Source organism: Myotis brandtii, unplaced genomic scaffold, assembly GCF_000412655.1.
Source record: "Myotis brandtii unplaced genomic scaffold, ASM41265v1 scaffold745, whole genome shotgun sequence".
Classification (NCBI taxonomy): Eukaryota; Metazoa; Chordata; class Mammalia; order Chiroptera; family Vespertilionidae; genus Myotis; species Myotis brandtii.
In genome coordinates, this window is record NW_005370970.1 from 43,681 (window position 1) to 56,898 (window position 13,218).

Consider the following 13,218-nt stretch of genomic DNA (forward strand, 5'->3'; position numbering starts at 1 on the left):
CATAATTAACTGAGGGGCTTTTAAAAAGACATTATTTGCATTGCTTTAAACCAGTAAACTGCTAATTAGAAATAAAATAAAATAACTGATACCACATTAATTTTTTTCATAACAACATGAAGATTTAGTACTTCCCCCAAAGAATTTACAAGTAGAATTTCTGCTAATATTCTGCTAAAATGCATATATAAAATGCACAAGCATCATTTGCCATGTATAAAATTTTTAAAGTTATAATTTAGCAATTGTAAAATATTCTAAAATTTCAAAATTCAGTTAAAAAACTAAGTAGGGGCAAAGAGGTTGATTGGAGGGAGTAGGGTTAACAAGACAAAAGACAAAGTAATAGACAATCAAAAATACATTGGTGGAAGGAAGTTAGATAAATTCATAAGTAAATATAAGCTACGCCACAATATAAATGCTCTTCTCTGAATAGTACACCTAAAATATTTGTGGATTCAGAGATAAGACATTTGAACTGGTTGAATGCAATAAATCTTTCCTAGAAGAGATAACATTACTGACTGAGAACGGGTAGGATTTCAGTATATGGCAGATGAAAAAAAAGAGACATTCTAAGTGGAATGACAGTCAAGGCACAGTAGGTGAAAATCTAATTTTTGTTATAAGAAGGAAGACTAGTCAGTTTTGTTTGCTGATTCTAGCTACATAAAGCAATTGCATAGTTAACCTGTCAGGTTACTCAATAATTTATAAACACTTTGTTTTAAAACTTCTATAATCAATTAAAATATTACATTTCTGTCAAGTTCTATATTCATAATTCAAAGTCGGTTAATTTAATAAAGAATAGTTAAGTTTCCAGAAATGAGTGCATTGTGTTTTATTATTTTTATTTGTATTAGAATACTACTCTAAATTAGAAATTCACCATGCTACCTGGGGATTTAATATTATAATAAACCAAAAGCAGAATATATTTGCATAACTAAAAAACAAATGGAAAATCTAGAATGAATTTAAATATCAACTTTACTGTATCCAGATAAGAGTTTTTAACATTATTTATTGTAAAAATGTGGAAGAATTGGTTCTTAGAATGCATCACTGTGCTTAACTGTGTAAAAGCAAAAGTTAAGTCAAAGTTTCTGAAATAAAATGACCTGTCTGGTCCTGCTTCTATATCAGAATCTCTTTTTAATTCAGAAAAGTAAGCAAATTTATAGCAGATAAGCACTTTTTAAAATTATTTTTCACTAAAGTGTAATCCAGAGATTACTTTCACTTTAGAACAAGCATTACAATTTGTTTGTCATTGATGATAATCTAAATTTGATCCCCAGAAATAACAATAACACTATCTCAATAGCTTACCATTTTGCTGAATGATTTGATAGGTTAGACAGATAAACTACCCTTTCTCAGATGACTATTCAATCCCTTCTCATTTTTTTAAAAATTAAACCCATGTTAGCATTATTACTTACTCTTTATCACTGTACTTGTTCTGAAACAAAAATTCCTACTTTTCTTGCCAGTCAGCTTCATATAAAGCATTTAGCAATATATTGGTGCAAGAATTGATAACATAGATTCTTCCCCAAAGTGAAATTCAAAATATTTTCCCAAAGATTGATGAAAACTCTGGAGGTTGGAGGAATAAAAAAAAATAGATTAAAAAACAATTAAAATATGCACTACAGTAAGAATAACAACAAACAGAAGAAATGAGAAATTCTGGGAATCTTAACCAATATTCATATGTTAGTTATTCATATATAAGTAAAATCATATTTCTACTTACATGTGCTGTGGCATACAAGGTAAGTGTCAGCTGAATACAAATAAACTGTGGCAGTATTCATTTAACAGCACAATAAAATTGTTTCCATATGATTTATCGTGTTCACTGGCCAGAAGCAAGGACGTGAGAGGAGAAAGAGAGAAAACAGGAGAAAGACAGGAACTTCTAAACTAAAAACCAGGCAAAACCAAGGATAGTCTGGCACTATAATGATTGTTAGTCAAGGCAGGATGTAAAAAAAAAATTCATTTTATTTGTTGTATATTTACTAGCATGCTTGGGGGTAGGGGATTGAGCTAGTACTTTTTTTAGTTTGCACCTTACATGAAGTACAACAAAGATGATCTGAATTACAGTACAGCAGAATAAATGTTTTTGTCCATGTGAGTTCCTCTCTGCACTCTGCATGTTCACAGATAAAATGGCCTATAGACTCTATTTTACCCATTCAAAGGACTCTGAGTTGCATCCCTTCAACTTTAGTAGGAAGTAAACAAACAGGACTATGACCATGTGATTTTCTCTGTAACCCACACCATACCTCCTTCAAAGAATGAAGGTGCACAGACCATTGGTGTAATCAGAAGACTGGTATTGCCAGCTAGAGAAAACATATGCTTATGTCTTAGTCACTTCAGGCTTCTTTAGAAAAAAAATTGCTGTTGCATGCAGCCCTTGGCCCTTCCTCATCTATACCCCCATCCGATCCACTGCTGGTCTTCGTACATGTCCCACCAGCAGCCCTTCCCACTTCCTGTTGTTTAAGTCCAGAAAGGTAGAGAGGGGTTCAGGAAGTGACAAAGATAATGTACATTATAAGTATCAATGAGATGAATCAAGATTTGAATTAATACAGTTACAATACAGTGGCTGTCATGTACTTTACAGATAAAAAAATTTCAATAATACAGCATCAAAAAAATCTATTACAGCATTTTAACTGTTCATGAGTGTAGCTTGAATAATATGACTGCCTAATATTAAGAATTTCTTTTATGTCTGAATAAATCATTTCTCATAGAAGTTATGGGAGGTTATAACTCCCATCAAATCATTTCTCTTACACGATTGCAAGCTATTTGTGCTGCATTCCTAATAAACAGTTCATCATTTGAACTAGTAATAATGAGGTCACCTTGGATATCTTTAATCAAAAACAAGCTTACACATTTCTCTAGCTTTTATTAACTAGTGAAGATTTTAACAGGATTAACTTTTTTTTTTCAGCATGTAATATTTGAAATAAAGTTTCCTGGTAAATTAAACAAGCATGAACAACACGAAAGTAGGTCAGAAAGAAGACATTCCAATTACGTTGACAACAGCACCACATCAGCTACGGTGGTTTCTGAGTCCTGGCTGTGATTGGAGCTGATGCCAGTGTCCGAGTCTGTGTCATTTGTGTACACGTTACATAGTCTTTGAGTAGAAGGAGGAACCTCCCCACAGCTGCCGGGGGCCTCGGGCTCCTTCCCTCTGCTTTCCTTTAGCTGGCATCCATCTTTGTTGCTAATATGAGCTGAACTGAACTCCTTGGCCAGGAGCTCATATTCTTTTGCTTTCATTTGGAGCAGTGAGTCACTGTATTTAATCTCTTTCTGGATGCCACTCAAGTGAGAGTGGATTTTCAAGCCAGCTTTCATGCTTTTCTCCAAATCACACTTAACGCTTTCTAAATTCAGGCTTTCAAGTTCACTTGCAGCTGCCCCTTCCACATCTTCATGTATCTCCGTGCAAAGACTTTTGACCTCTTTTTCGATTTCAGCGGAGAGCTTATCGATGAGCATTCTGTAATATACGAGCTGTTCCTCCAGCTGCAGGATTCCGTCACTTTTGCTCAGGCCCTCCAGAATCTGGTTTCCATCATACTGCAAGTCTAGCTTCTGCTCCACGTCACTGAAACTGGGCACTAAATAGGCATCCTGGACGTAATTTTCTCCATTATTTTCTACCCGCTCCAGGTGGAACTTAGCCTCACACTTTTCAATTTCCAGATCCAGTTCTTTCATTCTCTTGACTTGCTGATGAATGGTGTGGTCCTGGGAAATAATCAGATGAACTAAGGTCTCCATACTGTCTCGATCATGGGAAACTGTGTCCTGCTTAATTTTAGCCAGTTTCCGGAATGTTTTCCTGACTATTCTTTTTTGCTTATCTGGTGGTAACGTCTTCATGTAATTTGCAGGGCTGAGCTCCCACAGTTTTTCTGTGTTTTGTACTAATTTGGCTTCAGCTGTCCGCCACAAGGGAACTGGTAGAAAAGCGTCGGCTTTAACCAAAACGAATTGCATATTGGGCTGCTCATCCCCCCATGCTTTCCAAAGCTTCAGGATTCTAGTTAGGGGTGGGAGAGCCCGTTCCGAGCCCCTCCACTTTTCTATGATGCAGTAATCATTGGGCTTCCCCAGAAGAAATCGTTTCTCCCCAAATGTAGTCTCGTGTTCTTCCAGCAAAGCCTGAATGACATCAGCCGAGGTGGTACGTTTAGTTAAACCACAGACAATCTTCTCTTCTTGGCAAACCCAAACCACAATTTCCTTCTCTTCCGAATCCATGTCTTTAGTTGGAGATCTGAAAGAAAAACAAAGCACATTATAATCCTGTCATCACCTGTGTAAAGTCAGAAAGATGGTTTAACTTTAATACCCTTAAAAGAAAAGACACACATTTTGTGGTTGATGCTACATAAGAATCAGAAGTTTTAGTGCATGAAAAAAATCTTAAAACCCTGGGAGGTATCTTAATTTCCTTTCTTAGTGGTCTCAGAAAGTGCCAATTCTCATCAAAAACAACTGAGGCTATTTTAATTTATTTTTAGAAGTCAACCACAATATAACTAAGTTCAAACTGCTAGAGTTAAGACAATCAAGACAATTATCAAAGTGAAGGTGAATCGGAGGAGAAAGAAAATTTTCAGGGAAAACTTTTTTGGTATGTTCTTCCTGGAGTATTATGCCTTGAGGGTGCCACATAAAGTGATAAATGACTAGCTTTCACAACAAGCCAATTACTACTCAAAAATTGTATGTCTTCATAAATCATCTGGGGTATAATTCATTTCATTTGTTTCTTAGCATTGTTTAAAAGAGATATTATGACAGTCAATTTTATTTACAGTCATGATAGAACCTTAGGACTAGGAAGGACCATGGAAGCAAAGGTAGAAATGCTGAAATTATATTAAAGTCATAGAGTTGAAAACAGTCCATTTTTAAAATTGTCATTCTTTCATTCAACAAATTTTTTTTAGTTTTTTTAGTTTTGAAGATTTTTTTGCCATAATGAGTCTAAAAATGGTATAGTAGTAATTGTGTTTTTCTTTTTTTAAAAAAATAATTTTTTTCCTTTATTGAATAAGATATTACAAATGTGTCCTTATCCCCCCAATGTCTCCTCATCCCCCCAATCCTGCCCTCACCCTCACCCCCTGTTGTCCACATCCATCACTTATGCTTATATGCATGCATACAAGTCCTTTGGTTGATCTTTCCCCCTCACCCCCACCCTCCCCTGCTTTCCCTCCGAGTTTTGAGCATCTGATCGATGTTTATTGTATGCCGATCATGTGCCAGATATTTCTGAAGATGCTAAAGATACTATAATAAGCAAAGGAAATGAGGACACAGACACAAATGTGTACTTAATATTAAATCAGACAGTGGTAAATGCTAGAAAAAATATTAAATGGATAAAGGGATACAGAGTGACTTGAAAGAAGTCTATTTAGAGTGTTTAAGACTTAAGACTTCTCTAAGAAGGTGATACCTGAATAGGAAAGTAAGTTATGAGAAGGCAATCAGAGGCCTAAGGGAAGAATTCCAAAAAGAGTCAACAGACGTGCAGGGACCGTGAAATATGTTCCAGGGACAGAAAAAAAAATGTGACTAGAGTTGGAGACTGAGGATAGTGGAGTCAGGGTTGTTGCTGGTGGGAGAGAGGGGTCAAATGACAGGTGATGAGATCTAGAAGACAGGCGTAGCCTTGCAGGCCATGATAAAGTATTTGGATTTTGTTTCAGTTTTAATGAGAAGCCATGAGAAAGTTTTAAGCAGAAGAGGAATATGATCTAATTTATGCTTTAAGTATATCTGGCTTCTGTTTATGGAATAGACTGTAAAAAGGCAAAAAAAGGCAGGAAGTCTCAATTGAAAGCCTAGTGGAGTGGTCTGAGAAAGGGATGAGGACTGCCTGGACTAGAGTTGTAACAGTAGAGATCATTTCAAGTAGGAAGTGGTTCAAGTTGGGACATATATATCAAGTAAAGACTTGATAGTAATTTCCTTTATGATATAGAGGAGCATGGGGGGAGGGGAACAGTTTTCTAAAGAAAAAAAAGACATAAGTACTGAAAGAACCAAGAAAGTTGCATAATTTCTAGGCTATACCTTTTGGCAAAGTTTTACAATCACATTTCTATCCTGACTGTAAATTAAAAAAGGCTGTTTTTCATAATATCTCTTTAAAAAATGCTAAAAACAAATAATATGAAATGAATTATAATCCATATGATTTATGAAGACATACGATTTTTGAGTAATAATTGACTTGCTGTGAAAGTTAGTCATTTATCACTTTATTTATGTAGCACTTCAAAGCATATTACTCCAGGAAGCACGTACCGAAAAAATTTTCCCTGGTTTCTAGAATCATTTAACACTTAGAATTTAGTTTATAGTGTTTATGTTTCAGTAGCAATAGTGATTGATCATATATTGTTATCTTTATTTTAAATGACTGACTATTATACTTTGGTTATTGACTCTCCTGAGATCATAAAGTGACTACTAAAGAAGAAAGAACAAATTGGTGATACCAAATAACATAGAAGATTAGATCTAGTTCAGTGTACTAATAAAATTTTATCAGTTATTGTTCAAAAAGTCATTCTGAGTTGTAATTTCTCTCTTATAAAACATTTTACATTTAATGACAATATGGATTAATGTGATATCTGATATTTATGACACATCATTTAATAATTCTAAGCAGCATAAGGATAGGTTAGAAATTAAGATAAAATTACTTTCATATTTCAATTACTAGAAAAATAATACACAAATACACCCTAAACCAAACAAATATGTTCTCCAAGTAATTAACTACTATCTGCTTTATGACTGACTATAACAGGACATTACCTCTAAATTAATGCTTACCTTGATATGTTTTAAGCATGTATATAAAATATTCAAATTTAACAAACATTTTTATACACTGTGTAGTTAGGAGTTTACTAACTAACTTGGATAATTTGAAAAGAAGTAACACAAATTCAATGTACATGCTGTATGTTAAATTACAACTAACTTCCATATGAATTTTTATAAGTCATGGTAAAAATAACAAAATAGAGTAATTGTCATAATTATTCATCTCATAAGATAATGGCAATAGCTATTATGTTATAACTAAGGACATCTTTATTTTATACTAGAGGCTTGATGCATGAATTCATGCATGGGTGGGGTCCCTCGGCCTAGCCAGCAATCGGGGCTAGCTGGCGGGGGGGAGGGACCATGGGAAGTTGGCCGTGGGAGCACACTGACCACCAGGGGGCAGTTCCTATGTTGAGTGTCTACCCCCTGGTGGTCAGTGTGTGTCATAGCTACTGGTCGACTGGTCATTCAGTTGTTTGGTTGACTGGCTGCTTAGGCTTTTATATATATAGATAATGTTTTAGTCTTTAGTGTTAAACTCTAAAATAAATACTATTAAAAACAACAAGCAGCAGCCCTGGCTGGTGTGGCTCAGCTTGTTGGAGCATTGTCCTAGATACCAAAAGGTGGCAGATTCGATTCCCAGTCAGGGCACATACCTAGGCTGCAGGTTTGATCCCCCATTGGGGCCTATACCCAATTGATGTCTCCCCCCTTCTTCTCTCTCACTCAAAAAAAAGCAGCAATAAAGATTATAATAATCAATTATAAACTTTTAATATATGCCAAGCACTGTTCGAAGCTCTTACATATATCAGTCATTTAGTCCTCACAATTCTAAGGTAGAATGTTTGTAAGGTGGCAAATATTATCTATATATATATATAATCTACATAATAGGGAAAGGGGAACCGGGGGTGGGTGGTGGTGCCAGACCAAGGCAGGTGTGAGTGAGCCGGGCCTGTTTGCCCCGCCAGTCACCCCACACACAGAGGGTGACCGGTGGCAGGGGGCAGGGGCAGAAGTGGGTGGGAATAGCCAACTTCTTGGTTACTCCCCCTGGCTGGTAGGCTCCGATCGCCCGACGGGTAACAGGGAACAGGGGGTGGGTGGCTGCAGACAGGGGCAGCAGGAGGCGAGGCCGGCTGTCGGCAGCCGGGGAAGATCAGCCCTGATCGCAGGCCAGGCCAAGGGACCCTACCCATGCATGAATTTCATGTGCTGGGCCTCTAGTTTTACAGATAAAGAAACTGAAGCACAGAGGGGTTTAGTGACTGTCTTAAGGTCACACAGTTAGTGGTGCAGTGAGGATTCAATCCCAAACAAGAAAGCTGATTCCAGAATGCAGTTCTAACCATTACACAAGAAAAACAAGTTTACAAATTTGATGACTTAGATATGCAGACTAAATTGAAAAAAATCATAAAATAGACTTTATTTTTAGGAGAAACTCTATGACATAAATTAGCCTTTGATAGCAATTGGAACTGCAGTGCCCTATTGGAGCACTCAACTGGTCAAGGAAGGATGTTTCCCAATGGCCAACCTTGGAAGAAAGTGTGTGGATAGGTGTTATCTTCTGTGCCTTTTTCTTCTTAATCTTATTCCTACTCTGATTTAGTCAAAGGGATTTCTGACTGGCCTGGTGCCTCCCTTAGCTGACAAAACTCTCACATATATAAAAGCAGTTATTGGTATCTCCTTGGAGTAGTTCCTATGTCTTGTTCTACTTTCTGGCTTGGAAACACCAGTTCTGGGTAAACTCAACCCTACACTATATCTGTGAAGAGGGCTGAGAAACAGAGGTGAATAGATTCTTTAGAATAATAATAACCACTTATATGCCAACTCTCTAATACTTTCATGACCCCTATTCCAATTGAAATTCTTATTGTTTGGAAGGTTCAACTTCTTGTATATTATGTCTTTCCCTAGAGATCTGTTAGTTTTCAGCTCATGTGGATAATATAACACTGATGGGTATTATTCACAATCAAGAAAGATATTTTTATTTCTATATAACATATGAGAAAGTTAGTGCCTTTATTAATAACCTCACAATCCTTTCCAGCCTTTGCTTTTAAGTCTTCCCTAAACGTCCTTATATTTTCTTGGGTCCGTTATTTCTAAATGTTTTGTGTAATTTTTACAATCGTCATTCAAACCAGAAAATTTTCAGAAATTATGCCGCTTGACTGAACATATTTAAAAGCAATGACTGTTCGTTATTGAATTTAGGGAATAAATCTTTCATACCTAGTATAAGCTTCATCATTTTAAAATTCTGCTTTGTAGCCCTAGCCGGTTTGGCTCACTCGATAGAGCATCGGCCTGGGGACTGAAGGGTTCCAGGTTTGATTCTGGTCAAGGGCATGTACCTTGGTTCAGGCACATCCTCAGTAGGGGGTGTGCAGGAGGCAGCTGATCGATGCTTCTCTCTCATTGATGTTTCTAACTCACTATCCCTCTCCCTTCCTCTCTGTAAAAAAATCAATAAAATATATTTTAAAAAAAATTCTGCTTTGTTAACATGCTTAGGATTTGGGAAAACTATATTTATTTTATAGTATGGCTCTGATTGAGTTTCTATTCATTCATTTGACAAATATTTGCTGAGCACTTCCTGTGTGTCTGGCACTGTCTCAGAAATGTGGATTGTATAAAGACAATACTATTTATAAGACATTGTCCCTGGCCTATTGTGGGAAAGAGTGCTAGAGTTGGACAGAGAACACTTCAGTGTCAATTCTAGAGCTAAGTTTCTTATTTCATCAGTGCTTCCCAGAAACTAGACATAACCCTCAGCATCATATAAAAAGAAAGAACCTTCAAATAAAAAATATTCATCAATATTAAACTAATTTATTGATCTTAATTACAATATGTTAGAAGTAATTGTTTTTATTTCTTCATAGACCCATGCAAATCTAGTCATCTGATATAAATAAAGAATTTAACACTAGAATGGGGACTAAAAATAATGTTTCCTTCCAAACCAATGGAAATTTATTATCTAGTATAAATAATGACATCTATAAACACATACATAATAAAGGTTAAAAATACAAACTTATACCACATAAATTGGTTTGTCATGTAATATAATGTAACAAACAGTTCTTACCTAATGATTCAAATCTAGTAGTTAGACATATAACTTCCAATTATAATGCAGCAAAATAAAAATAAATACAGACACTGTATGTCTAAGAGTATTGTTTTTGTTTTGCTTTGCTTTACTGTATGTTTGTTGGGGAGAAGTGATACAAATTTTACTGGATCTTAAACTTCACAGAGAATGTACTTTAACCATGTAAAAACTGAAAAATCATAGAGCTTTAATTTATAAAGTTTTATCTCAGTCATTCACTTCTATTTTTAATTTTATCCCAGTATTTTAGCTCCATTCCTCATTGTCAATTTGATTAATATTATTAATTCTTTTCTTTTTCTTTTTAGCTCCTCATACTCTGCCCTTGCTCACTTGATGTTACTTAATAGTGCAATTAAAGTTTTTTTTCTGTATAATGAAGATGTTTCTTGATATTTACTATTTCTAACTCAGCTAAGTTACTTTTTATTTTATATGTTTCTTGGTTTGCAGCTTTCTTTGATGTTAAGAACTCATGCATGTGGTAGTTAATAATATCATCTCCATTTTACAGATGAGAGGACTGAGACAAAGAGAGGGCAAGTAACATGCCTAAAGTCACAAAGCTAGAAAGCAGAAATGTTCCTTCCAATTAGATGTTACTTTATTTTTAGAACTATTCCCTAAAAGTCATTATGGCTATCCACCTACAAATAGTTTTCAATTTATGAACCGCTTTTATTTCAAGAGTTGTTTTTAAATTAACTGCTTGAATCTCAATGCATTTTCACCAGAAAATTAATGACCCACCTGTTTTAATCAACCAAGTTCCTGATTCGATTAAAATTTGCCTTCCTTAACTTTCATTTAGACATCTATATATATAAAAGCACAGTCACCAGAATGGAGAACGACCGGAATGACCGGAACAACTGGTGGCTATGATGTGCACTGTGGCAGCCAACCAGCCTGATCTGGGCCCTGATTGCCTCCCTCCCCTCCTGGCCTGGTCCCTGACTGGCCCCCAACACCCTGATCAGGGGTGAGGCCAGCCACCAACAGTGCACCGCCCCTCTACTCACATGACCCCACCCCTGATGGGCCCCCAACACCCTGATGGGCCCCCAACACCCGTGGCCCCTCCCACCCACCAGCCTGACCTGATGAGCCCCCCATAGGGGCAGGCCAGCCAGACCCCACCCATGCATGAATTCTTGCACCAGGCCTCTAGTCCAGTATAAAGGCAAGTACTGAGGGACTTCTATGTATCTGACTCCATAATATTAAGGCAGTAGGGACAAAGAGAATGGTAGCATATGGTAAGTTTAATGTGGATGGTAGAAAAGCATCGGCTTTAACCAAAACGAGAGGAGATAACCTGGCTTATAAATACAAATGCAACATTCATAAAAACATTTCTTCAACAAACCTCAATTGAATAACTATTATGCACAAAGCATTAGGGAATAAGTAAGCTATTTAAATCTATACTTAAAGCTATTAATATAAAATACTGAATGATATTTCAATGCTAATTTGAAGATCCCATAAAATGTATATTTACAGAAAAAGGATTCCTTGTAATGACAGAGATAGATGGGCAATATTTATCCATGTTTACTCACTTGTGGAGAGGAAAAAGGCACTGAAGTTGTAAAGAAGGAGTTTAAATCAAAGAGTATCATTACTTTATTGAAAATTGTCATATAAAATTATCAGGACAATATTTCATATTAACTCTACCAATCAAAGAGTATCATTACTTTATTGAAAATTGTCGTATAAAATTATCAGGACAATATTTCATATTAACTCTCTTTTATATGTGTATATAAAATATATATATGTATTTTTTTGGCCTAGCACACTTCTGCTTAATTTATTTTAAAGTTTGTAATCACAAAATGTTTGAAAATTATTTATATATATACAAAATTTTTAAAAAAATATTCATCATGCTACAGTATCCATTTTTATCAAATGCTTTAATACTTTTTTCCCTTTGAAACATTAATAAGATTTGTTTGTGAAGATTTGCAAGAGTACAGTGGGAACAAATGGACTGAAATTTTAAATTTATGATATCATCTTAACTATAGTAGTCATTTTGAATTCTAATAAATCATTTTTTTCTAATCCTCTGTACCCTTCATTGTAATACTGCAATTTACATATAAGACTAACATTTCTCACAAGGTTGCTGCAAATATCAAATAAGAGAAAAAAAGTAAAAGTGCTTTGAAAATTATAAAACACAACCTGGGTAAATATAGGTTATTAACAATAATAATAAAATTAATGTTATCTAATTCAGAGCAGAATGTAGTGTTTTTAGCATTGTCATTCAGTTACTTTATTGAACTTCCTACAATAGTTAACAATATTATTTTATAAATACTTTCCAACCTATCCCACAATATTTTTTCACCTGTTTCAACTACTCAAATATTTTTGCATTTATACTTCCAATATGTCATAGCTGTTGGGCTAATAAGAGACATTTCAAAAACATCATTAATATAATCTTTGGATCCCAGATGAGCTGAGAATGCTTTTATTCTTACTCCAATTTATTAGAGGCCCTTGCACAAAATTTGTGCATGGGTAGAGTCCCTAGACCTGGCTGGCGATGAGGGCCGATTGGGGCCTTCCAGCTGCTGGCTGGAGCCTCCCTTCCCCGGCTGCCAGCTGTTGGCTGGGGCCTTCCTTCATTCCACACCGCCCTCTGCTGGTCAGTGCATGTCATAACTAGCGATAGAACTACCGGTCTCCCGGTCAAATTCCCACTGGGACACTTTGCATATTAGCTTTTTATATATATAGATAACTCTGATTTTGGTTAAGATTGTGCTAATGAAACTTATCATACCAAAGAAAATCCTATATTCAATTTTTTATGTATGTATATTTAAAATTAAGAATATTTATATGCTAAATAAAACACTTTAACAACATGTATTACCCTCACTTACAGGTACTTTTCTATATTCACTCTGAACTAATAGTGAATATTAAATATGAGACTTTTGCATTTATTTTATTGTCAACCAGAAACTTAAAAATATCCCCATTGATAAATAATTTTAATAAATCAAATACAATTACATAAAATTAAGATAACCTGGCTTATAAATACAAATGCAACATTCATAAAAACATTTCAATAAACCTCAATTGAGTAACTATTATGCACAAAGCATTAG

General features: G+C 35.3%; 1 protein-coding gene across 1 annotated transcript in view; it reads right to left on the reverse strand.

Moving 5' to 3' along the window:
• Nucleotides 1-1,844: 1,844 nt before the first annotated feature.
• RASSF9 (Ras association (RalGDS/AF-6) domain family (N-terminal) member 9) overlaps nt 1,845-13,218 on the reverse strand; it is a 33,163-nt gene continuing 21,789 nt past the window's right edge. Inside the window, exon 2 of the mRNA XM_005882984.2 lies at nt 1,845-4,339. Coding sequence (XP_005883046.1) covers nt 3,079-4,339 — 1,261 coding nt within the window. The 3' untranslated portion in view covers nt 1,845-3,078. The remainder of the gene's footprint in view (nt 4,340-13,218) is intronic.